The 27,116-nt window shown below is 40.5% G+C and overlaps 2 protein-coding genes across 6 annotated transcripts in view; one reads left to right on the plus strand and one right to left on the minus strand.

Moving 5' to 3' along the window:
• The window catches only part of SPATA7 (spermatogenesis associated 7), a 32,392-nt gene extending 31,380 nt beyond the window's left edge, over window positions 1-1,012 (plus strand). For all 3 annotated transcript variants that reach the window (XM_023628225.2, XM_023628224.2, XM_070249743.1), the window contains one exon: window positions 390-1,012. In XM_023628225.2, coding sequence (XP_023483993.2) covers window positions 390-974 — 585 coding nt within the window. In that variant the 3' untranslated portion in view covers window positions 975-1,012. The remainder of the gene's footprint in view (window positions 1-389) is intronic.
• Window positions 1,013-8,952: 7,940 nt separating this feature from the next.
• The window catches only part of PTPN21 (protein tyrosine phosphatase non-receptor type 21), a 79,321-nt gene continuing 61,157 nt past the window's right edge, over window positions 8,953-27,116 (minus strand). For all 3 annotated transcript variants that reach the window (XM_023628229.2, XM_023628230.2, XM_023628228.2), the window contains exons 14-19: window positions 17,943-18,080; window positions 16,535-16,756; window positions 14,435-14,563; window positions 14,008-14,242; window positions 13,131-13,291; window positions 8,953-12,902 (exon numbers count right to left, since the gene is read on the minus strand). In XM_023628229.2, the coding sequence (XP_023483997.1) occupies window positions 12,774-12,902; window positions 13,131-13,291; window positions 14,008-14,242; window positions 14,435-14,563; window positions 16,535-16,756; window positions 17,943-18,080 (1,014 nt within the window). In that variant the 3' untranslated portion in view covers window positions 8,953-12,773. The remainder of the gene's footprint in view (window positions 12,903-13,130; window positions 13,292-14,007; window positions 14,243-14,434; window positions 14,564-16,534; window positions 16,757-17,942; window positions 18,081-27,116) is intronic.

The raw sequence follows: 27,116 nt of genomic DNA on the forward strand, positions 1-27,116 counted from the left end.
GATTTTATTTTTCCTTTTTCTCCCCAAATCCCCCCGGTACATAGCTGTGTATTTTTAGTTGTGGGTCCTTCTAGTTGTGGCATGTGGGATGCCACCTCAGCATGGTTTGATGAGCGGTGCCATGTCCACGCCCAGGATCCGAACCGGTGAAACCCTGGGCTGCCAAAGCAGAGCGCGCAAACTTAACCACTCAGCCACGGGGCTGGCCCCTGGAAAGAATTTTGAAGTTTTTCCATACCCTCAAAGAATGCATTAAAAGCAAACACCTTTTTCCTTGCACTTTTGGGGGGTGGGGCAGAGTGTGGAAGGAGAAGTATTAATCCTGCTGATTCAAAAGTAATACAATTGGACTAGCTTAATTAATGTAATTATTCTTGTCTTTTTCGTAGGAAAAAATGCGCCACCTGCTGCGTGTCCTGAAGGTGGATTTAGGCTGCACATCCAAGGAAAACTCAGTAAAGCTAGACGATGTTAATACGTTGAATTTACTTGATTTTGAAAAGGCTAAGAATTCAGAACAAAATGAATATAAAAATGAGCAAGATACAATAATTCAACAGGAACGCCAAGAATACCAAAAGGCCTTGGATATGTTATTGTCTGCACCGAAGGATGAGAACGAGATACTGTCTTCACCTGGTGAATTTTTCCTACCCGTCTATAAGTCAAAGTATTCAGAAGGGGTTATAATTCGACAGGTGAATGATGAAACAAATCTTGGACCTTCAATTTGGGATGAAAAAAATCCAAGTATTTCAAGCAGCTTCACAGACCAAGAAACCTCTGTGAATGTCATTGAAGTTGATAATGACACTGAAAAGGCTGAGACTTCAGCTGAGTTATGTCTTCTCAGCACAGCACTCTCCCAGCCTCTTCAGTTCCGCGGTGTCAAAGGTGACAATAATCACGACGTGGAAGAACCAACTCTTAAAATCATGGAAATGAGCATTGGGGACTGCCCTTTGGATGTTTGATCTTCATTAATAAAGATCCCAAATGGTCACTAACTCAATAATCCTTTTCCTGTTTTTCCTTTTATGTATTAAGATTTCTGTATTCATTTTCTATGCTGTATAATAAATTACCATAAAATTCGCTCTAAACAACACACATGTATAATTTATCCCATAGTTTCTGTGCATCGAGAGTCTAAGCACAGCTTGTTGAGTTCTCTGCTCCGCTCTCACAAGGCTACAATCCAGGTATCGGTCAGAGCTTTGGTCTCATCTGGAGGCTTAACTGGGGAGAGAATCTGCTTCCAAACTCTTTTCAGGTTGTTGGCAGAATTCCTTGCCTTGGAGCTGTAGATCTGAGGGCTTCAGTTTCTTGCTGGCCATTGGCCATACGCTGCCCTCAGCTCCCGGAGGCTGCCCGCCATTCCCTGTCACTTGGCCCTTTGCTAGCAAGATGGAGTCATATAACAACAGTCACAGGAATGACTTTCCATCACCTTCGTCATATTCTTTGGTTAGAAGCAAGTCACAGGTTCTGCCCACAGTTAAGGGATAGAGACATTATACGGGGGTGTGAATGCCAGAAGGTGAGAATCATTGGGGTCACCTTAGGCTGTTGGCTAACAATTACCGAAGTTGATTTTCAGGCAAATGTATTTTACCCAGACGTAAGTGGTTTTTGTAGCCACTGGGGAATGGCTTATGATCTGGTGTGGATCTTGAAACATTAAGCGTTCTCTACTGTATCTTTAATTTCTTTTTCCTTACTTTCCGGCAATATCTAAAGCCTCAAGGCCTTTCTAGATATCAGTGAGCTAGGGCAGTCTGTCAGCCATCTGAAAAATTGTCCTTTCTTGTGAGGGAAAGTATTCTGTTGACCCAGTCTGACACTCCCCCCTCGCCCTTGAATTCATGAACTGGAGCCTTACTAGTTAGATATGCCTCAGAAGACTCATCTCCACTTAGGTCTTTTCAACCACCTACAGTAATGTAATTGAATATTTGAGTGCCTGTTATTTACAAAGTGTCATGCGTAGGCACTGTGGAGGATAAAAAAATGAAACAGAATAATGATCACCCAACTGTTCTTCTAGAAACTTAGCAATGGCCTCCAAGTATCCTGTTCTTTAACTCAGGTTGTTACCATCCTTTGCCCACACCAGTGTTTCCCGAAAGGTGATGCTAGCCCTGGAGGGATTAGAGCTGACTTCTGGTGGCATATGGATGACAAGTTCATCTCACTTCTGGGAAGCTGACCATCACCCCTGTGTGCAGGATTCAGGCTCAGGGACAACCTGCAAGATACACTGTGGTGGGCTGAGCACCCACCCACTTCTCCCCAATGTCTTGTGTCCCCGGTCACCCTGCTGCCGCCCTTCCTCAGCCCTTCAGCTCTCACCTCTGGAACTCTTCCCCCAACCCTCTAAGCCACCCCAACTGTCCCCTTCCTGCAGTCCTCAGACCTCCTCAAATATCCTCAACCGTCTTCATGGCTCCCAGCCTGGGTATCCATCAGTCACCCCTCACCACTCTATTCGCTTCTTGGACTCCATCTTCTTTGCCCTCAGGGTTTCTTGTCAGTCCCAGCCCCACTCTTCCACAAAATCCACAAACCCCTCACTCACTACCGCAGCTCAGTTTTCCTCCCTTTGCTGGAGCCGCCGTCTTGCTAAAGGAATTCTCAGTAACCGTCTTCCTGTCGCTTCTCCATCCTTTGTGGCCAGCCCCGCACCTGCTTCTGCCTGCCCTGCTTTGACATCTCCCGCCTTCTCCATCCTCTAACTCTGGGTGCAGCTTTTTGTCTAGGGGTCATGACCCATCCTAACTTTTGTGCCTGTTGTTTTGTTGTCATTGTCCTCAGGTTTCCCTTTAAAATTTAAGTTTAAAAAGATGAGTTAGGGGACTGGCCCAGTGGCGCAGCAGTTAAGTGCACACATTCCACTTCGGTGGCCCGGGGTTGGCAGGTTCAGATCCCGGATGCGGACATGGCACCGCTTGGCAAGCCATGCCGTGGCAGGCGTCCCACATATAAAGTAGAGGAAGATGGGCACGGATGTTAGCTCAGGGCCAGTCTCCCTCAGCAAAAAGAGGAGGATTGGCAGCAGATGTTAGCTCAGGGCTAATCTTCCTCAAAAGAAAAAAAATGAGTTAGTTTAAAGAAATATTAAAAGTGGTTCTTGGATACAGCCTAAGTTGTGGAAAAGTAGGAAGTGAATGCTAAGTTCAGGAAACACTGGCTTAGACTCTTCAAGCAGCATCTTAATTTCTCTCTCTCCCGTTCTCTTCTCCCACAGCCCATCCTCAGCTCTGATTCACAGAGGCGTGATGCATGAGCCTTTCAAGCCAGACTGCCTGGGTTTGATCCTTATGAGCTGTGACCTTAAGCTGGGTGACTGAGCTTCCTTGTGCTTTCTCATTTGTTAAATGGGGGTAATTACAGAGCCTTCATCACAGGGCTGTAAGAATTAAATACGTTATATGAAAATGAAATACAGGCTGCTATTATCATTTTAAAACAGACTATGCCACTCTCTTGCCTTTGAGAGTGTTCTCTTGCTAATAAAGCACAGGCCCCTTTGCATTTGTTATAAAGTCATGTTTTCCTTCCCAGCTCATCTGTCACCATCCTCTCCCAGGCATCCTAAGTGTCCGTCACATCTCATTGTTTGTTCCCTAAACACGCAGAGATCCTTCTCTCCGTGCCTTCGCACTTGCTGTCTGCTCAAAATATCCTTCCCCTCTGCTGCCCTCTGGGGCATTCAGTGACAGCCCAATTTGAAGGTAACAGTGAAACTTGATGATTGCTCCAACATTTGTCCCACCTGCTCTGGGCTCTGGGCTCTGTCATATCTACAATATGAATTATAATATTGTTTACATACCCAGTTTGTCTCCCATCTAGACTGTCAGTTTCTCAAGAGGAAGGACTGACTTCTCTTTGGATCAGCAGGTCTGTTTGCTCGAGCATGAAGGCATTTGTTCATGGAGGGAGAGTGTTTGAGGTGGAGGGGAGATTAGCTACAGACAAGGTTATGGGGGAAACAGGACAGACGTTTCCTCTTCTCTTTACACTCAAAGTGCAAATTCCCCACATAGAAGGGAGAATGTAGCAAATTGGTAAGTTACATGAAAATTTTCTCATTTGCTCACATTTTAAATGGCGCAAAATATAAATTAGCATCTTTCTGGGAGGGTTTACTTTAAAAAGCCCACATTTTTTCCCAGTGAAGCCAATCAGAAAAGATCAGAGCAGCTTTTATGGGGCAAGATGACAATTTGCCAAGTGGATTAATTCAGTGTGTGGTCACCAGTGAATTACTTTACCCCAGGCCTTGGTTTAAAAGAGTTTGGACTGGATGATCCAAAAATATTTTAGTTTAAATTTGCTAACATTTCTCTTAATTCTTAGGGTCTTTGGAAATTACAATTAAAATAATTTACCTCTAGAAGTAGAAACACCAATTCATCCTTCACCTGCTGGTCTAGTCTGGAAAGCAGTTTGCTAAATTGATTCACACTTCAGTGATGAAAGATGCCACCCAACAAGATCTTCTAAAATCAGCAGATGGAGCCAATAACGGCATATCCCAAAAGAACAAGTCCATATGTGTAGTTCAAAAGCCAGGAAGAAGATACCTTTGAATTAGGGTTAGGAAAGTTTTGCTCCAAACTCAACCTTGTTGCCTCAGGAATTCTGACTTTCACCAACATTCAAGTTTTGAGACAAAACACCCAGCAGTCCTGGATATGAGACTTCCATACTCACCTCATTCTAGGTTCTTAAAACAAGTGAGTTGACTGTCAACTTTTTCCTGAGAGGAAGAATATACTGTCTTGCCCGTTTCTACTGCTGCTGGAACAAGTTACACAAACTTAGCGGCTTGAAAAAACCCCACATTTATTATCTTACAGTTCTGGAAGTCAGAGTCCTAAAATCAAGATTTTGCCAGGCTACATTCTTCTTGGAAGCTGTAAGGGACACTCTGTCTCTTGCCTTCTCCAGCTTCTAGAGGCAGCCTGCATTCCTTCACTTGTGGCCCCTTCCTCCATCTTCAAGGCCAGCTGTGTAGCATCTTTAACTCTCTCACACCTCTGCTTCTGTCATCGAATCTCTCACTGTGGCCCTCCTGCTCTCTCAGAAAGACTCTTGTGATTACTTTGGGCCCACCTGGATAATCCAGGACACTCTCCCCATCTCAGGAACTTTAATCACACCTTCAAAGTCCCTGTTGCCATGTAAGGTAACATTCACCACTAAAGGGGATCAGGATATGGACATCTTTGTGGGCCCATTATTCAGCCTACTGTAACTGTAAATATCATTAACCTAATAAAAATTGCCTAAATAAACTTTAGTGCCTATTAATTATAGTTTGACTATGTTATAAATCTCAAGTTGAGATCTATGTCGAACATCTGTCTACGGCTTTTTAATTACTAAAGCAGTGCTTCTCACACTTTAACGTACATCAGATTCACCTGGAGAACTTGTTAAGGCAGATTTCTGGGCCCCATCCCCACAGCTTCTGAATCAGAATGTTTAGATCTGGGATGCACTTCAAGAATTTACATTTCTAACAAGTTTCCCATGCTGCTCTTACTGGTCCAGAAACAACCCCACTGAAAAATGAAGTGGACTTTCAACAATTAACAGTAAGTTCCACTGCAAGGACGGAAGTGTGAGGAAACCCGCCGACCTGCTGGGAGCTGACTTTGTTGGGAAGCACACAAACATATTCTTCAAATGCATTCATTGTTCCCCAAATGTCCTAAGTACTTAAAGCTGGCTATTTTGCAAGATGCATTCTAGCTCTTCAGTGATTGATTACTGCAGAGATATGTGATGTCAGATTGGCAATCTAGTGTGTAGTAATTTAAAATAACCCCATGGGGAAATAGGACTAATGATATGCCCCAATGCAATAAGATCTAGAGTGAAAAAAAGAGGCAAAATAGCTTTAACTGCGCTATTATATTCACACACAAATCTTGCTTCAATATTTACTTTTATGGCAAAAATAGACTGTAATATATTCATTTCACATATATTACATTCAGTCATTCAGACTTCTTTGCCCATTAAATGTACACACTTACAAACCAATGACAGTTTAAAAGAATTAAGCTTTTCTAATTATACATTTTTACATTATTGATCAGACGGTAGCACATAAAATTGCTTTTTAAACTAGAAAGTAATACTAGGCAACTATTTATACTACCATTTTATGAAGGTAGAATTCCCAGTGCATTGCTTGAATTATAGAGCAACTTTCTAAGAAAAAGTATTTATATAAATTTTCTCTAAATTTTGGTTCTAAGTTTGTTAGGCCTATTAAATCACATTACCTTCTGTTGGAATTTTTATATAAATAGACTTGCTTTCTAGATGTTTCTTTTTAAACTATGCTTTGTTAAATTTACAATGGGTAGGGTTTGGATTGCGTCAGTTTTTAACCAGATTATACAACTCAAATATACGACAAATTTCTGGTTTGTTAGTGTAATTCTTCATCTGAACTAAACAGCACTGTTGTAGTTCAGAATACAGCCGTCCCTCTTATCTGCGGGGGGATCGGTTCCGAGGACCTCCCCGCGGAAGCTCCAGGCCCTTTGTCGGCTCCCCACATCCACAGGCCGACTGCAACTGCCTCTAGTAAGCGCAATAGAGTGAAACACGGAGGGGTTTTCATAGGAAAATATTTATTTAACATTTGTATGATAAAAATCTGTGTTTTATAGTTTAATGTAAAAAATTACTTGAGAATACAGTAAGAAGCAAAAATATATTCCAATGGCCCAATGCCAATCAGTCTTTGAGTAAGGTTGACTGTGTATTCAAGTTTGTGAGGGGCCGGCCCGGTGGTACAGCGGTTAAGTTCGCACGTTCTGCTTCGGCGGCCCGGGGTTCGCTGGTTCAAATCCCGGGTGCAGACACGGCACCACTTGGCAAGCCATGCTGTGGCAGGCATCCCACATGTAAAGTACAGGAAGATGGGCATGGATGTTAGCTCAGGGCTAATCTTCCTCAAAAACAAAAAAAAGGTTTTTTAAAAGGCTTAATATATTAACAACTATTTTTACTTTTTCTCCACATTTTCAATGTTAGAAATTGAGTATACTAATAATTGTGTAATAGCGTAATTCTACAACAAGAAATTAAGCTGCTTACTTTTAATATAGAATTTTAAAAAAATCTAATATGGAGAAGATCCCAACTGATATTAACAGAAAATTTTCAAAAACATTAAGAATCATGTCTATACAATATACTCCTGCTTCAGTTTCTTTATTGTGCCACAAAAACCAAACTGTCACGTCTGGAGAATATTTACTTTTTTTCAGGATATCTGTTTGACTGAGCCAGTACTGCACTGGTGTTATTCAGTAAAACAACCTAACCATTCAACCCTTCCAGGACCCTTAACTCTAAGATTACATTTCAATAAATATTACTATAAAATAAATTTGTCTCATTCAATGGTCCATTAATTTCAAGTGATTTCTAATAAATTTCTAGAATAAAAAAGTTTGGACAGTCTCTTAGCATCATAATACAGTCTGACCTGTGATATCTCTACTCATGAAAAATGAGAATGAGTTTATATTCCCCATTTATTCAGTTTTTCTCAGCTGATAAATGGTAATGGAAAGCCAGTTACCTTTAAATCTGTACTCATCAATCTACCCAAAAAACTGAGGACTGGCAGATTCATGTTCTGGCTAACCCAGATAATCCAACCTTCCGATCTTCTTTGGTAGTATAGACCTGCTCCAAAGAGTGAACACTGTAGATATTTTTCACCAAGCTCTTAGAGTGTGGATTTAAAATACACATGCGCACTTAAAATGTCAACAGTGACAAATGAAATACAATACTGGTCTTTTTACACAGTTTAAAAACCACCCGCCACTTCAGTTAAAATTGCAGATTTATGACACTGGAATCGTGTACTGCAACAGCCAGTGTGGCTACACTGCTTACAGATTCAAAGCTGAAGGATCTTAGATTTTCTAAACAGTCCTTTTATATGACAGACCACAGAGTCATTTAATGGAACTTAAGGAAAGATGATCAAAGATTTACCTAATTAGTAATTTCCAAATATTTGGAACAGTATGTCAGCCATACTGTTAGTGTTCCAGTGAGTTCAAATACAATTATTCCTTTCTTGTCGTTTATTTGTACTTATTTATAATAGTAAAGCATAATTAAAAATAAGTATATGGTTACTATCTCTTTCTTAACCATCAACATATTAGAAAAACTTGAGATTTACTCTAGGTTTTGAAAATTAAGTATTTTAATTTCTCAAATATATGGGGGTAATTTGAACATTTTTGGAAATATGAAGTGCAGCCAGACCCTAGTTTATAAACATGCGACCTGGAGAGACCCTTTACAGGCGACTGTCTGCCTGGGCAGCTTCCTCAGCTGGGTGCCGCACACCTCCAACTTCCCGTCTGGCCCCTCTTCTACTTCCCATTTCATGCCAGTGACAATGCAGAGGAGGATGTGTAAGTGGAAGCAAGAAGGCAGCAGGATGTGTTGCCAATTCCTCCTCCTCCTCCCCTGCCCCACCTCACAGGCAGCATCCCCACTCACTTCATCCTGTGTCCCATTCTGTTCCTTACCTTCATGCGCCACTCAAGTTTCCGTACCAAAAGCTGGGATACTCGCTTACGTGGAGTGCTCATGAAACATGGACCAACCTGAGGCTTCAACTGCTTGCTGAGGCTCAGCCCCCAGGGCCAGGCAGGAAGAATCTCACCATCAGGGAGCAGTAGGGAGAAAAGTTCCCATATGTTTCTTGGAATACAGATCATGACGAGTTAGTTCTATAATACCGTTCACTTTTTAGAGCCCCTAGGGTTTAAATAAGCCTTGGGGTGACAAGAAAGTTAACGCCCACTTAGAGTATTGTTTACCAGGGGGAATATATATCTCTCAATAATTTTATCAATAATCACTCTCTCTCTCAATAATTCAACACACATCTGAACTCTTAGAGCCTAATTTTTATTTGGGAACTGCCCGCAATACACAGAACACTACGCCACTTAACAATCCAAGGACCCCTTCAAATGTTTTCTAAAATCCTTTCTCTATCCACCCACCCCCACACAAGTAAATTTTAAACAACTGGATTTTCTGATTTTTCCTCATTATTCTATAAGTAATTGTAGATATTGGGGTAGATGGAGCCCTTCTTTATCTACAGGAATTTGAAAAACTCACGTTCTTTTGAGAAATGCTTTCCCAGGCAAATTTCTAATGTACCCATCCCTCTATTTTTGAAATGTCTATCCCTCAGCTCAAAAAAACACTCCCCTCCAATTGAGATTTTTTTAAATGAACTTTAAACTAAAAGATAGTTTTAGCTTATTCCACATGAAATCTTGACGGGAAGCAAATTCCCTAAATTTACATCCCAGAGTTCCTTTAAAAAGTCAGATTTAAAACATTATTTACAGTAAACAGTAATTCTTGTTTCCATTTGTTCATACAAATCTCCACTAAACCTGCTCCTGATTGCAGCTGACCTCTAGTTTTATATTTCAATACATATAAAGTTTTATATTATATATAACAGATATATTTATATTTTCTTAATATTGTGAAGATTAAAAATGACTGTTTTCTTCTGATGACGAAAGCTTCACAAAAAAGTTGGCCATGCCATGCCTTCATCTCTCAGTCCTTTGCCCAACACTCTCCTCCTCTCTGTTTCTGCCCACCTTGCTCTTTCTGGAAGTTTCCAAGGAAGCACAGGTCCAGCTTCTGTTTTAATCCTGCCAAAGGGTTTTGATGGCTAAATTCTAGGGCTTTCTGAATGCTTCACAGTAGATGTTCCAAAGGAGAGTAATTAACAATGACTGCAATTAACATTCCAAATGATATTCTAAAATGAACACTTTCTATGCTCAAAACTATCAACTAGAACATTTCATCAAAAGACCCCACTAGGGGCCAGCCTGGTGGTGTAGTGGTTAAGTTCGCAAGCTCTGCTTTGGCGGCCTGGAGTTCACAGGTCCAGATCCCGGCCACAGACCTAGTACCGCTCATCAGGTCATGCTGTGGTGATGTACCACATAAAGTGAAGGCAGACTGGCACAGACATTAGCTCAGGGCCAATCTTCCTAACAAACAAAAAAAGACCCCACTAATCAGGAAAACTGATGCCAGAGATGCCAAAATTGATCAGTGGAAAACACTGGTTTACAACCTACTTTTCGTGAAAATGTAGATTTTGGTAATTTTGATATGAAATTAATAGCAAGGAACAAGACACTAAGATACTGAAGGATTGTGTGAATTTGGCAGATAGTAACATCATCATTGAGACATGGTAAACCTATGAATCCTCAATGTTCTATAGTTTGCCGCTAAAAATCAGACCATTTTGAAGTCCAATAATATAGATTTATTTTTATTCAGAAATACTTTCATATTCACTAACTATAATTAAAAGTTTAAAAATTCAAAAGGGACAAAAAAATTACAATGGGTCTTAGAAGCTATGCCAAACATGCGACATTTTGAGTGACATTTAAACAGTATAATTTAGCCCTCATAAGTAATTTTTTTCTAATCAAATTATTACAACAGGAACACAAATATATCATATATTACTCTTTAGATTTTTGTTTTACAATATCCTCTTGTCAATGGGACACTTCAAAATGTTTAAACCTGACAGAAAAGCATTTTTTAAAAACGTACCATGAAAGAAAAAAAACTTCAGAAACACTCCTCTCCTCTATATGGTGTGGAGATGGGAATTAACACCATAAAAAAATCTTATTCCATTCTTCTGGGGGCTCTTTCTGAATATTTGCACTTGAGTGTACTGTTCTTTAAAAAGGACTCTTAAAACAATTTTAGATTTAAAATTAGTATTTTGTTCCTAAGTGAGAAATGTGCCCACTTCCAATGTTCCTTTTCATTCTATCTTCTGAATTTTCCTCTTAAGTGGTTGGCTTTGGGGAACTCAGAGTTAGGTTAGGCAGAGCCACACTGCATGAAGGAAATCCTGTGCAATGGCTGACAACACGCACTTAATGGTGACAAGAGTGAGTTAAACTGCTTTAGGAGTTAACATGGGAATCAGAACCCCCCAGGATAGTGTAATTTGGGGAAATCGCCCTAGATTTGACATTCTGGAAGCACTACATTTTGGAGAAGCAGCCTCAGAAGAAGGAAAGAGAGACGGCTCCTCAGCTAAGTGTGCCGATCAGTGCTAACCTACTCAGCTCCCACTGGGACAAGGCCAGCTCAGCCTGGGCCAAAGGCAGCGCGCTCCCCCCTTCAACTCAGCCTGGTTCTGCCCACTGGGATGTGCCTGCATAGTATAGGGGCGGGGACTAAGAAACTAAAGTTGACCTCAGAGGTACAGTTAGCGGATTAAGAAGCTAAAATTCAAGTACCCCTTGAATCCACAGCAATCCCTGGTGGCCCCATAAGTTTGGGCTGTGGTGTTAGGAGATGAGCTGAAACTATTATTAACTCTTCCTTTCTTTCAATCAAAAGAAAATAAAGCCTCTTCAAGGCTTCTTTTAATGATAATATAAACCTGATTATATTTGTTAAAAATAGAGGTTTAGGTGGAAGAACTCCAAGCTGACAGAGTAAGTCACTGACAGCGACAGGCCTTGAATTTCCTGGGGATACCCACCTCCAGGGGGCCAGCCCCATACTCCCAAGCCCCCACTCTCCATCCCAGCATCTCAGTCTGAGCACAGATAATACTGCATTTTTGTAAAGACAACGGCGTCTTGCATTTCCCATCTTGCATTTACACAGCACTTACTCTTGTCCTCATCATCCCACATACCCTTATTCCTTATCTCGTCCAAAACACTTCTGAAACAATGTCCATTGTTACTGTTTCATCTATAAAGCAACACATACATTAAAACTCAGATTTATTGTTTTTTAACAAAAAAGTGCTTAAAACCATCTTATGCAATTGTTTTTTACTTCATTTTCAACCAAGAAAATCAAACCCATTTAAGTTGATGAATAATACTAGAAAAAATAGTGAATCTGATTATTCTCTTACATTTTAAATAATGTGCCTTCATTCGCAACTTTCCCTTACATTAACTGACTCATTTCAGTACCTTAATGAGTTGAACTCTTGTTTGGAAAATAGAGAAGGTACTAATATATAGAATTTTTAGGATAAAAAATTCTCTGAATATAAAAATGCTTTCTATCTTTCAAAATAACACTTTCAGATTCTTCTTGTAGTTTTGAGTTTGGTAACTAAATTGTGAAGTACCCAAGGTTTTTTTAAAAACAACAAAAGATAATAATACGCTTTTAAATACAAAGTTATACAGCAACCACTCATATCTGTGGATCATCCCCATGGAAAATTCAGTTTCTCAACAAGAAAACCCCAAATATTTTAGTCATAAAATAAAATTCCATTATCAAAAACTAGTTTAAGATAGAAACCTATACGCCTTAATGATTGCCAGAATTGCCCAGTGTAGCTTCAGTAAAATAGAGAACTGTCTAGAAAACATAATCTCCAAAATGTGTGCAAGTACTGCAAATCAGACAGACCGGAGCAGGGCGATGCCCTCGAAACCACGCCCTCCTTCTTCGGCACCCTTCCCCGGTTAAGAATCCCCCTCTTCGGCCTTACACTTTGCATGTTTCCTTCAGTGCGCCGTCATTCATACCATCATTCATGTCCCGATGGAGCGGCTGCGTGGATCGAGCGTTGAGGGGAAAGTATTAGTTAGGCAAGCACTTTTTTAGCTGTAAACGCTTCACATGATCGGGTCCCCAAAAGAAGCTATGGGAGCTTATATAAGCCTTGAGCTTTTCAGGAACTGAATGAGAACTCGGTATACAAATGTGTACTGGCAGAGGGTCTGCACCATCATCATTCTCTGCTGTCTCAGCATGTCCAGCACCCTTGGGATGTCCAGCACCTGGAGTGAGAGAAACAGCCATGAGGAGGATGCATTCCCTGGGGGAGAGATGGTGGGGGGTCCGGGGTCCTCTCAGAGTTCTGGTTAGGAGACAGTCCCTTTTCTACCTTAGCATCTTCTGTAAGAAACCCCTAAGGAACTATGTTTAGAAAGAGCTGAACCACCAGGCCACCAGGTCCCTCTCTTCCCCAGCCCACTTCTCTCCCCACCAAAAAAGGACACAAGCACCTCATTGTGTTCCAGACAGGCAATCATGATCTCTGACAAAATGACGACCCCAGTCCTCCCCACTCCAGCACTGCAGTGGACCAGCAACGGAGGGTTGGGGCTTTTTGGTTCACTTGTACTATTTGTATGGCGTCGAACAGACTGGATCTCCTCGAGGTATGCTGTGAAATATCAAAGAAATAGAAAAGCACTCAGGGATTAAGGCTATCAAACTGAGAATTTTCAGATTATCTCCACTGACTGAGAGAACTCCAGATAAAGAGCAGTGGGCGCTAATTAACCAAACCCAACCACTAACTAACAAGACAGTGTGATCTTGGGAAAGTCACTGACTCTGCCCGGGCTTCACTTTCTCATCCACAAAATGAAAGTGAGGAGAGAGTCTCTCACAGTCAGTTACGGCATCCTCCTCACTACTAAATTATACTGCAAAACTTCTTCTGTTAAGCCTTCCCTAAACACTTAAAATCTTTATCTTAAAACAAGTTCAGGGGCCGGCCCCGTGGCTGAGTGGTTAAGCTCGCACGTTCCGCTTCAGTGGCCCAGGGTTTTGCTGGTTCGGATCCTGGGTGCGGACATGGCACCACTCATCAGGCCATGCCGAGGCGACATCCCACGTGGCAGAACTAGGAGGACCTACAACTAAAATATACAACTATGTACTGGGGGGATTCAGGGAGAAAAAAGCAGAAAAAAAAAGAAAGAAGATTGGCAACAGTTGTTAGCTCAGGTGCCAACCTAAAAAGCAAAAAAAACAAAATCAAGTTCAAAGCTTCTATGAGACAACATAAAGGAAACAGCTCAAAAAACTAAGTCTTCCCCTCCACGGCCATTTCCACAACTCCAGCAGAAGCTGTGCTGGGAATGAGACACTTACATAAAAACCCCTTGAGGTCCTCTGGACAGCCGTGCTCAGGCCAATCTGTGTACTGGAGATGCCAAACTGTCCTCTCCTGCCCCGTGAGCAGGTGCTTCATCTTCAAGCCTGTGGTGGCATAGCAGCCCGAGTCTGTGCGGAACCGGGTTGTGATCTTAAACCTTCCATAGGTGACGGTGTTGTGCCTGGAACCAAGTCGTGGCCAATACCTAAAGCTCTTCTCCCTTCCACCTTCCTGTGAAAGACAAGTACAGTCAAAAGACAACAGGAGATCCAGCAATGGACGCCCTTTCATACAGACAGCACACCTGGAATTCAGAACCACAGTCTGACCCTGCCTTTTTCTCTAAAGGTCAAGATTCCACATGATCAACGTTAACTGTTCTTCTGAAGCTGAGAAAATCCATTAAGAGAAATAAGCACTTACCTCTTCTGCCGTCACCATTGCTATAATTGCAACTCCCTGTTCCCACACCATCTGCCAAAAATCCTGACAGGTGTTCTGTAATGGTCCCTGTGTAGCAATATAGTCCCATTCAATTCCACTGACAGAGACCTGAAATTAGAAAAGATTAAAAAAATTAATATGTGCATGTATAATACATATACGTATATATGCATGCATGAATATACATTTGTTCACGACAAAACTAAAAAAGTGAACTGAATTATTCAGAATAAAGAAAGGATTTTATTTTTCCTTGTCAATACAATTTCCATGACTGACCTTTTTATAAACTTATGGATTCTGAATTCACATAATTTATGTGACCTGGGGCAATTTGCTAACCTCTCTGAATCTCAGTTCTCATCTATAAAATCAGAATCTTACCGACCCTCCTGGGGCTGTCGTCAGGATTAAGTGAGTCAGTCCACGGCTGCCCTGCACATAACAGGCTCTCAGGAAGTGGCTGCCGCTGCTGCTCTGACAGTTCTTCTTATAAAAATAATAACATCACAGCACCCCAAATTTCAAACACAATTTCCCCTTGTGAAGTACTAAACACATCTGAAAAACTATTAGCAATGAATCTAAAACCTAAGTTAAATGTCAGATTTCCAGGAAAAAAAATCTTCCTACTTAAGGGGGTCTCATCTCTGACCTTCTGAGTCAGGATCACCCTCCATAATGATAGATACTAAGTTTCCACGTAAGACTTAACCTGCTTGAGAGATGTCGAATCCAACAGTCACTACTGGACTTGTAGTCAGGAGACCTGGGTTAAATCTCAGCTCCCCTGGTTTTCGGGCACGACAGTGACTGTGCTCTCAGCACTCACTGAGGGTGAAGGCTGTGCCTAGCACTGTTCCACCCAGGCTCTCACATCAGGCTGCCAGCCCTGAGTCACACCCGCGTCCTCTCACCGAGCACCCACTTGGTGGCAGGCACTGTGGGGGCGGGAAGGGTCTGATGGGGAGGGAGCCTATGGGGGAGGTGCCAGCATTTCTTTATTCAGAGATAAGGACAGTGAGGTCCACACTGGTGAGTGGGAGATCAGGAATTCTGAAGCTCAGACTCTCCACCGTTCTTCAGGTTGCCATTGAAGATTCTGAAATACCACTATAGAACTATAACATTATTCAATTCTTATCCATCCAGTCAGGACAGACTGGATGAGTTATTCCAAAGAAATGCTCGGTTTTCAAGTAAATTATGTCCATTTAAAAAGCACATGCATAGATTCCCAAAGACCATCAGGGTACTGGCACTCACGGGCAGATTACCAGGTCTCTAGAAAGCCTCAGGTGTGAAATTGCTCCATCAAATACCACTGCCAAACTAAGTAGAATGTGGGAAGGAAGAAAAACAACGCCTGATCATAAATCCTCACTCACTAGAAGGAAATTTCTCCTTCCCAAAATAAAGACTTGACTCCCTAGCCAGCATGAACAGAGGGCAAAAGGATGAAGAGAGAGCATCTGGCTTTACTCACGTCCCTGCTGTGAATCATCACTTCCTCCAGTTTAGTGGGTGTAACGTTACCCCAGTTAAATGGAATTATACTGTTTCCAGAGAAAAAGTGGTTCTGCTTCTTCAAAGAACAAACGATGTTTAAAATGATTACAGGGAGTACACCAAGAGAGCAGATGGTACCTTCATAAGTAAAACCTCTGTGAACACCATCAAAAAACCCAGACATTTCTGTTACATAAAAGTGCAGGTAGGTATAGGATGAGGAAAAACCAATTCAGCCGCTCCTGAGAGAATTTATGAGCTAGAGAGACGTCTTCATATTTGGAAGAACAAAGTTCTAAATTCGGGCTAATAAGTGCTCCCTGCGTGCTAATAATAACAGTAGGGGCAGAGTGGTTTACCACGTGGAGAGAGCAATCGTGACTCTGGCTCTGCTGCTACACACTCTCTCCCTAGCCCTGGGGTATGGATTTCCCTGCTTATAATATACTTTGTCACAATGGTTCAAAACTAGGGTGTTTTTAGCATACAGACATGAATACAATTCTTAACATTCTTGTAATTTAACTAAAAACTTCACATCCTGTCAATTACTCTAAATGTTCCTCTCACCTTAATATGTGATGCATTGATGTAACCGGTATTATTTTCTTTCGTTGGGACCAACTCCACTCTGGCATCATCATAGGGAAGAACATCTTGGAATCGATTTCTTTCTGCATTTTCAGGAAGTCGTGCTGTTGAGCACTCTCCATCAACTAGCCGTTTTTTAAGAATTCTTTCATATTCTGTGAATACCATTCCCTGTTCTAACCGCTGTTCCAGAATTTTACACTGTAAAATAGAATATGTGGAATAACATGAATATAGTCACATGCCACAGCTGCATTTTGATTGTATATTTGAAATCTTGTTTTCTGCTTCAAGTTTAGCATTAACTAATATTGAAAATTCTAGGTGAAACCAAAGTTAAATTTTTAACATGCCATAACAATAAGAGTTAAAAGAACAAATCAAATAATCTTCTTGGTGAGAAATATAATGCAAAGTTCTGTTTAAAGGTGAAATTGGCCTAAAACAATTTGTTGAATTCATTTCCTCCATATCCATGGTCAGTTTTGTGACCCCTAAGAAACAGAAAATTCTCCTGAGAACAGTAAATCCTGCAGTAGGATAATCAATTCCAACCTTTAAGAACAAATGCTTCAATTTTATAATAAATGATTATTTTATATAAGAAAGTAAAAACTACTGGGGCTGGCCCCGTGGCCGAGTGGTTAAGTTCACGCGCTCCGCTGCAGGCGGCCCAGTGTTTCGTTGGTTCGAATCCTGGGCGCGGACATGACACTGCTCATCAAACCACGCTGAGGCAGCATCCCACATGCCACAACTAGAAGGACCCACAACAAAGAATATACAACTATGTACCGGGGGGCTTTGGGGAGAAAAAGGAAAAAATAAAATCTTTAAAAAAAAAAAAAAGAAAAAGTAAAAACTACTAAATATTGGAAACTATCTCCAGGATCCAGTGGAGAGCAAATTAATTTTTGATTAGCATAATTCATGCCTGTTTGATTTTGATATAATAAATCCTCATCACAAATATATCTCAGTCACAAAGAAACTTTTAAAAAATTCAGTAACTGTTTACTCTTGAAATAAATTTTCAGTAAGATGAAAGCAGCCAATGTCTGCTTTCTTCCTATGTGTACTCATATGCATTTGTAGATTTCCTCTAATTTTAAGCCCATCAAAAGTCAAGACTGCAACAGATGCCTGGCAGAAAGTAAAGAACATTCAGAAACAAAAAAAAAAGAATCAACTTTTAGCCTGAAATTATCTATTAAAACATTAACTATAAATTTGCCCCAATTTTGAGGTCCAGATTACAAAATTCCTTAACACTCTTTTATGATTATTAAATGTGTTAGAACATTCACCAAAACCTCATGAAGGCATTTTTGTAGCTTTTTATCAATTGTCCCAGAGAAGGCACATACCCCATGTGTCCCATACATACCCTCTCATCATTAGTGGCTCTGGTAGGCACTTCATTTCCTTCATCAGGGAGAGGCAAGCGAGATAGGGAGAGTCCATTCAGGGCAGCCAATTTGAGAGGACCAATTTTTTTTGCATCTACTCGGCTCTTTTTCATTCCCTATAAAAATATTTACATGTATATATGAAATATACACAAATATAACCCCTTTGAAAAGAAATTCCAATAAAGACTAGAAACAGAGTGCGTGTTCTCCTTTGAAATAACCACAGGAGAGATGACACTCCTTCACACGCAGATACACACCCACACACACACATACACAGTTAACAAACATTAGGAGAAAGACATTCCTTTCCAGGCCAAAGCACTGATAAGTCTTCTAGATATAAGGTTTTGAAATGTGATTGGTTTCAGGGCTCTGTTGTAATGAAAGGTGAGGCTCCAGGCAGACAGCATTCCTTCATAGGACATCCAAATTTCAAAATGAAACACAAAAAGGGTTTCAAATGCAGTCACCTGATTGTAATAAGCTTTTAAAATGTTTTAAAAGTATAAATTAGTTCTTTAAATCATTCTTTAAAAATTACCACTTTCATATTCTGTGAATATCATTACCTGTTCTGATGGCTGTTCCAGAATTTTATACTGTACAATAGAATATGTGGAATAATATGAATATAGTCACATGCCACAGCTGCATTTTGATTGTATATTTGAAATCTTTCTGTGGTCGCTCTCTCTGTTCTATTCTACATTCCACTGCAGACTTGTGTGACCTGGGTTGGATCACTACACCTCTCAGAACTGCCACATCTTTAAACCAGGAAAATAAAACAGGGCTGAAATCTCAATCATGACATCATAAGGATAGGGTATAAGGGAGAGTATCAACAGAATGCTGTCTCCTGAAAACAGGTGTTTTCCAAAATTATTATTAAACCCAATGATTTTCTCCTCTAAGGCAAACAAGTGTAAGAATGCTGTCTCCTTAGATGTTCTACACCTCCCCAGAAGCCACCATAATTATAACAACAATAGCCCTAATGTGAAAGAAATGGTTTTCTCAGTTCTGTCTCATAAATGAAATCAGCTTTCCTCCAGCTCTACCAGCCTGGGCAGGAGGGAGAGAGGGAGGGAGGCACAGACCGAAAGCTTCCTGCCTAGGCTAAACGGTGGTATGCTGGTAAAAGTTTAACAATGGGGGCAGGGGGGTGGGCAGGTGCGGGGGCTGATCTGTAAAGTTTGCTGATTTCTGTGGTGAAAATACTCCAAGCATGGCCAATCTCAAACTGGTAATGCAAAATCCACTGGATCACAAGACTGCTGAAAATTTAACAGTCAGCTCTGGCCTGCCAGCATGAGGTGGCTCCAGCACCTCTCTGCCTGAAAGTGACTCAAATTGCCCAGCACGATATGCTGGAGGAAGCTGATTGGCTGTAAGGTCAGTTCTGAAGCCTGTCTTTGAAGAAAGGTGTATATAGTCAAAACTAGCCTCAAATACCCCTTACTTCGGCCTTAGAGTAGAAGCGTATGGTTTTAAATGCACAATGTGCACAGTGATTTCTTATGTGAGAACCCCCAAGGGTTCTTGTAAGAACCACAAGACTAAGGGTGCAACAACAACAAAAATCCTTATGTAGCCGTGTGAGCACTCCAACCAGTCCACCCTTTTCAGATAACAATCAAGTCCCTGGAGGTTGAGATGGGTGGAGAATTCCAAAATGTTCCTGCTTGTCTGCCATTTATTTCAGTTTTTAATACTAAACCTTTATAACCTTTATTCACATGAGTATACTTTGTTGTAACAAACAAGATAATGGCAACCCCGAGTTACTATGAAGGGGTTGGAGGGTTTAGTAGGGGGTTGAGCCCTTCAACTCTTGGGAAATCAGCAAGTTACATGTATGATGCAAAATCACAGTAATAAGTTAAAGTTGACTGAGCACTTTCTATGTGCCAGGACCTCACTTTATTCCCCCAACAACTCTCTGGGGTCATCTTCATTTACAAATGAGAAAACTGAGTCAGAGAGAGATTAAATGGCTTGCCCAAGGTCACATAATTGCCACTTTATACAGTCACATGTGACATAATGACATTTTAGCCAACGACAGACTGGTTGTCCCATAAAATTAGTACCACGTAGTCTAGGTATGTATAGGCTATACCATCCAGGTTTGTATAAGTATATTCTATGATGTTCACACAACAAAATCACCTAAAGACACATTTCTCAGAACACATCCCTGTCATTAAGTGATGCATGACTGTATATGGTAATCAGTGTCAAGACAATAAAAATCTGGAGTGACATCAGCATCATGGCAGAGTGAGTTGTTCCTTTTGTCTCTCCCTTCTAAGCTATAATTAAATGGACATTCATTAACCAGCAGAGGATTCCCTGCACAGCACAAGAGGACAGCTAAGAGATCCACGCAGCTGTGCATCTGAAGATGAGTGGACTGGATCTCCAGGAGACAGGGGAACTAGGTGCATGCACCCCTACCACTCCTCAATGGCAGCAATATAGGTCACAGGTCCTCACACAGTGGTCAGTGGGACTGTAAGAAGAGCCAGAAGCATGTGTACGGACACTTTCGGAGTTGTAGCCTGGCCTGAAGGAATACCCACTGTGCCGTTGTGGCCCTGCCCATGGGAACACTCCCCTAGCATAGCTAACCCCCACAAAGGAGCCCGCACCAAGCAAAGCAGTTCAGCCAAGCCACCCACAAGAGCAGAGTCAGCTGGCATGAGAAAGAAAGTGCCCCTCCTCTCCAGCCTAGCACACCAGCTGTCAGTGCCCTGCTGAGCAGTGATCACACATCATGGCAACCCACTGGCAGAGCAGAGACACCCTGCCAGCATGTGTGTGCACGACCTGCCAAGCGACTGCAGCCAGTGCACAAACGCACAGAGAAGCCCTACCAGCACAACTTCCAGCAGATGGGGCGGGATCAGAAGACATAGCTCCTGACGCACCCCAGGGGTGGCAGGTGGAATCTGTGACCTGATACTACCACAAATGCGCCAGCAGATCACTTTGTCAAACACCATGAAAAACTACATTAACACTTCAGAGCAGAAGGAAATGACAAGTTTCCAGAAACCAATCCTGAAGTCACAGAAATTTACAATCGACGTGACAGAGAATTCAAAATACTTACCATAAAGAAACTCAACAAGTTACAAGAAAACTCAGAAAGACAGTTCAGTGAGCTCAGGAATAAAATTAATGAGAAGAAGGAATACTTTGCCAAAGAGATTGAAACTCTAAAAAAAAAAACCAGACAGAAATTCTGGATATGAAGAAGACAACTAATGAGATAAAAATAACCTAGAATCCATAAAAAATAGAGCTGATTTTACAGAGGACAGAATTAGTGAATTAGAGGATAGAAATATAGAAATGCTTCAGGTGGAGGAGGAGACAGAACTAAGATTTTTAAAAAATGAAGAAATTCTTTGAGAAATATCCAACTCTATCAGGAAAAACAACATAAGAATTATAGGTATTCAAGAGGGAGAATAAACGGAGAAAGGAGCAAAGAGCTCATTCAAAGAAATAATAGCTGAGAACTTCCCAAACCTGGGAAAATAACTGAACTTAAAAGTACATGAAGGCAATAGAATTCCTAATTACGTAAAATGCAAAAAGAACTTCTCTAATGCATATAATATTAAAACTGGCAAAAGTCAATGACAAAGAAAAAAATATTAAGGAGAGCAAGACAGAAGAAAATAACCTACAAAGGAACCCTCTCAGGCTTTCAGTGGATTTCTCAGCAGAAATCTTACCAGCTAGGAGAGAATGGAATGACATATTCAAAATACTGAAAGACAAAAATCTCTCAGCCAAGAATACTCTATCCAGTGAAACTGTCCTTCAGATACGATGGAGAAATAAAAAGTTTTCCAGATAAACAAGAGCTGAAGGAGTTCATCACCACTAGGCCTACCTTACAAGAAAGGTTGAAAGGAGCCCACTCATCTGAAACTAAAAAGCAAAGGTTTACAACACCTTGAGCAAGGTGATAAATAAACAGAATCAGAAATTGCAGCTGTATACCCGAATAGGTCAGTAAACACTTAATTATAACATAAAAGACAAAGGGAAGGAAGCATCAAAAATAACTATAAACACTTCAATTTAGTCACAAATTCACAACATGGAAAAGAACAATTTGTGACAACAATAACTCAGAAGGGGAAGAGAAAAGGGATGGAACCTACTTAGGCTAATGGAGATAAGAGGCTATCAGAAAATGGACTATCTCATCTATGAGATCTTTTGTACAAACCTCACGGTAACCAGTAAACAAAAAATCAGAGCAGAGCCATGAATAATAAATAAAGAGAAAACTGAGAAAACCATCATAGAAAACTACCAAACTGAAACGGCAGTCAGAAATACAACGGAAAAGAAACAATGGAAATAGAGGACAACTGGAAAACAAGAGATAAAAGTGGCAGTATTAAGCCCTCATATATCAATAATCACTCTAAATGTAAATGGATTGAATTCTCTAATCAAAAGACACAGACTGGCTAGATGGATTAAAAAAACAAGACCCAGCAATGTGCTGCCTCCAGGAAACACATCTCAGCTCTAAAGACCAACATAGGCTCATAGTGAAGGGATAGAGGACAATACTTGAAGCAAATGGCAAGCAAAAGACAGCAGGTGATGGGGCCGGCCCGGTGGTTAAGTTCACACGTTCTGCTTCGGTGGCCCAGGGTTTGCCAGTTCGGATCCCGGGTGCAGACCTATGCACTGCTTGTCAAACCATGCTGTGGCAGGTGTCCCACATATAAAGTAGAGGAAGATGGGCATAGATGTTAGCTCAGGGCCAGTCTTCCTGAGCAAAAAGAGGAGGATTAGCAGCAGATGTTAGGTTAGGGCTAATCTTCCTCAAAAAACAAAAGAGAGAAAGCAGGTGTTGCCCTACTTATATCAGATAAAGCAGACTTCGAGATAAAAAAGACAATGAGAGACAAAGAGGGGCAGTATATAACAATAAAAGGGACACTCCACCAAGAGGACACAACATTTATGAGTATATATGCACCTAACACAGGAACACCAAAGTATAGAAAGCAACTCTTAACAGACCTAAAGGGAGAAACTGACAGCAACACAATAATAGTAGGGGACCTCAACACCCCACTTACATCAATAGATAGATCATCCAGACAGAAAGTCAACAAGGAAACAGTGGCCTTAAATGAAATACCAGACCATGGACTTAACAGATACAGATAGAACATTCCATCCAAAAACAGCAAAATACACATTCTTCTCAAGTGCATATGGAACACTCTCAAAGATAAACTCTATGTTTGGAAACAAGACTAGCCTCAATAAATTTAAGAAGATGCAAATCATGTCAAGCATCTTTTCCAACCATAATGCTATGAAACTACCTACAAGAAAAATGCTGGGAAAGTCACAAATATGTGCAGTCTAAACAACATGCTATTGAACAACCATTGGATCAATGGATAAATTAAAGGAGAAATCAAAAACTATGGGGAGACAAATGAAAACGAAAATACATGATACCAACTCTTATGGGATGCAGCAAAAGCAGTGCTAAGAGGACAATTCATAGCAAAACAGGCCCACCTCAACAAAAAAGAAAAATCTCAAATAATTAATCTTAAACTACACCTAAGAGAACTAGAAAAAGAACAAAGCTCAAATTCAGCAGAAGGAGGAAAATAATAAAAATTAGAGCAGAAATAAATGAAATAGAAACCAAAAAATCAGTAGGAAAGGATCAATGAAACTAAGAGCAGGTTCTCTGAGAAAACAAACAAACTTGACAAACTCTTAGCCAGACTCACTAAGAAACAAAGAGAGAAGGCTCAAATAAATAAAATTAGAAATGAAAGAGGAGTGGGGCCGGCCCCGTGGCCAAGTGGTTAAGTTCGTGCACTCCACTTTGGTGGCCCAGGGTTTCGCCAGTTTGGATCCTGGGCACAGACATGGCACCACTCATCAAGCCATGCTGAGGTGGCATCCCACATGCCACAGCTAGAAGGACCCACAACTAAAAATATATACAACTATGTACCAGGGGACTTTGGGGAGAAAAAGGAAAAATAAAATCTTTTTTAAAAAAGCTCCAGGAAAAATTTTTTAAAAAAAGAAATGAAAGAGGAGAAATTACAATGGATACCACAGAAATGCAAAAGATTATAAGAGAATACTATGAACAACTATATGCCGACAAATAGGATAACCCAGAAGAAACAGATAAATTCTTAGGCTCATACAACCCAACCCCCAAATTCAATCAAGAATAAAAAGAGAATCTGACTAGACCAATCACAAGAGATTCAAACAGTAATCAAAAACTGCCCAGAAAACAAAAGTTCAGTACCAGATGGCTTCTCTGGAGAATTCAAAGAAGATTTAATACTTATCCTCCTCAAACTACTCCAAAAAGTTGAGGAAGACAGAACACTTCCTAACTCATTCTATAAGCCAACATCAGTTTGATCCCCAAACCAGACAAAAACAACACAAAGAAGGAAAATTACGGACCTATATCGCTGATGAACACAGACGCAAAAATCCTCAACAAAATACTAGCAAACAAAATACAGCAATACATTAAAAGGATCATACACCATGATCAAGTGGGATTTATACCAGGGATGCAGGGATGGTTCAACATCCACAAATCAATCAATGTGATACACCACATTAACAAAATGAGGAATAAAAATCACACGCTCTCTCAATAGATGCAGAGAAAGCATTTGACAAGATCCAACATCCATTTACGATAAAAACTCTCAACAAAATGGGTAGAGAAGGAAAGTACCTCAACATAATAAAGGCTATATATAATAAACACACAGCCAACATCATACTTAATGGTAAAAAACTGAAAGCCAGCCCTTTGAGAATAGGAACAAGACAAGGGCGCCCACTCTCACCACTCCTAATCACCACAGTACTGGAGGTTTTGGACAGGGAAGTTAGGCAAGAAAAATAAATAAGAGGTATCCAAATTGGAAAGGAAGAAGTGAAAATCTCACTGTTTGCAGATGACATGATTCTATATATAGAAAACCCTAAAGAATCAATAGGAAAACTATTAGAAATAATCAGTAACTACAGCAAAGTTGCAGGGTACAAGATCAACTTACAAAAATCAGTTGCATTTCTATACTGATAACAAACTAGCAGAAAGAGAACTCAAGAATAAATCCCATTTAAAATCACAACAAAAAGGATAAAATATCTAGGAATAAATTTAACCAAGAAGGTGAAAGATCATACACTGAAAACTATGAGACATTATTGAAAGAAATCAAAGATGGCAAAGGAATGGAAAGATAGCCCATGCACATGGATTGGAAGAATAAACATAGTTACAATGCCCATACCTACAGCAATCTACAGACTCAATGCAATCCCAATCAGAATCCCAATGACATTCTTCACAGAAATAGAACAAAGAATCCTAAAATTTATATGGAACAACAAAAGACCCTGAATTGCTGAAGCAATCCTGAGAAAAAAGAACAAAGCTGGAGGCATCACAATACCTGACTTCAAAATATACTACAAAGCTATAGTAATCAAAACAGCATGGTACTGGTACAAAAACAAACACACAGATCAATAGAACAGAACTGAAAGCCCAGAAATAAAACCACACATCTATGGACAGTGAATCTTCGACAAAGGAGCCAAGAACATACAATGGAAAAAGGAAAGGCTCTTCGATAAATGGTGTTAGGAAAACTGGACAGCCACATGCAAAAGAAGGAAAGCAGACCATTACCTTACACCATACACAAAAATTAACTCAAAATGGACTAAAGGCTTGAAGGTAAGACCTGAAACCATAAAACTCCTAGAAGAAAATATAGGCAGTACAGTCTTTGACATTGGTCTTATCAGCATCTTTTTGAATACCATGTCTACTCAGGCATGGGAAATAGAAGAAAAAATAAACAAATGGGACTACATCAGACTAAAGGGCTTCTGCAAAGCAAAGGAAACCAGGAACAAAACAAAAAGACAATCCACCAAGTGGGAGAAAATATTTGCAAACCATGTGTCCAATAAGGGGTTAATATCCACAATATATAAAGAACTCATACAACTCAACAACAACAAAAAACCAAACCAATCAAAATACAGGCAGAGGGGGCAGTGGTTGGGTTTGGTATGCTCCACTTCAGCAGCCCAGGTTTGGTTCCTGGGCACAAACCTGCACCACTTGTCAGCAGCCACATTGTGGTGGTGAACCACATACAAAATAGAGAAAGACTGGCAACAGATGTTAGCTCAGGGCCAATCCTCCTCAGTACAAAAAAAAAGGGGGGGGGGGGTTGGGGGCACAGGATATGAACAGATATTTCTCCAAAGAAGATATACAGATGGCCAACAGGCACATGAAGAGATGTTCAACATCACTAATTATTAGGGAAATAAAATCAAAACTACATGAAATATTACCTCACACCTGTCAGAATGGCTATAATTAACAAGATGAAAAATAATAAGTGTTGGAGAGGGTGTGGAGAAAAGGGAACCCTCATACACTGCTGGTGGGAATGCAAACTGGTGCAGCCACTATGGAAAACAGTATAGAGATTTCTCAGAAAATTAAAAATAGAAATTCCATACAATCCAGCTATTCCACTACTAGGTGTTTATCCAAAGAACATGAAATCAACAATACAGAGAGATTTATACCCCCCATGTTCACTGCAGCATTGTTCACAATAGCCAAGACATGGAAGCAACCCAAGTGCCCTGCTACAGATGAATGGATAAAGATGATGTGTGTATATGTGTGTATACACACACACACACACACACACACACACACACACACACACAACCATGGAATACTACTCAGCCATAAAAAAGACAAAATCATCCCATTTGCAACAACATGGATAAACCTTGAGGGTGTGATGTTAAGTGAAATAAGCCAGACAGAGAAAGAGAAATACTGCATGATTTCACTCATATGTGGGAGATAAAAAAACACATGGATAAAGAGAACATATTAGCGGTTACCAGAGGGGAAGGGGGGTGGGGGACAAAAGTGGTAAAGGAGCATGTATGTGTGGCGACAGATAAAAACTAGATTATTGGTGGTGAGCACAATGTCGTCTATACAGAAACTGATAAATAATAATGTTTACCTGAAATTACACAAT

Source organism: Equus caballus, chromosome 24, assembly GCF_041296265.1.
Source record: "Equus caballus isolate H_3958 breed thoroughbred chromosome 24, TB-T2T, whole genome shotgun sequence".
NCBI lineage: Eukaryota > Metazoa > Chordata > Mammalia > Perissodactyla > Equidae > Equus > Equus caballus.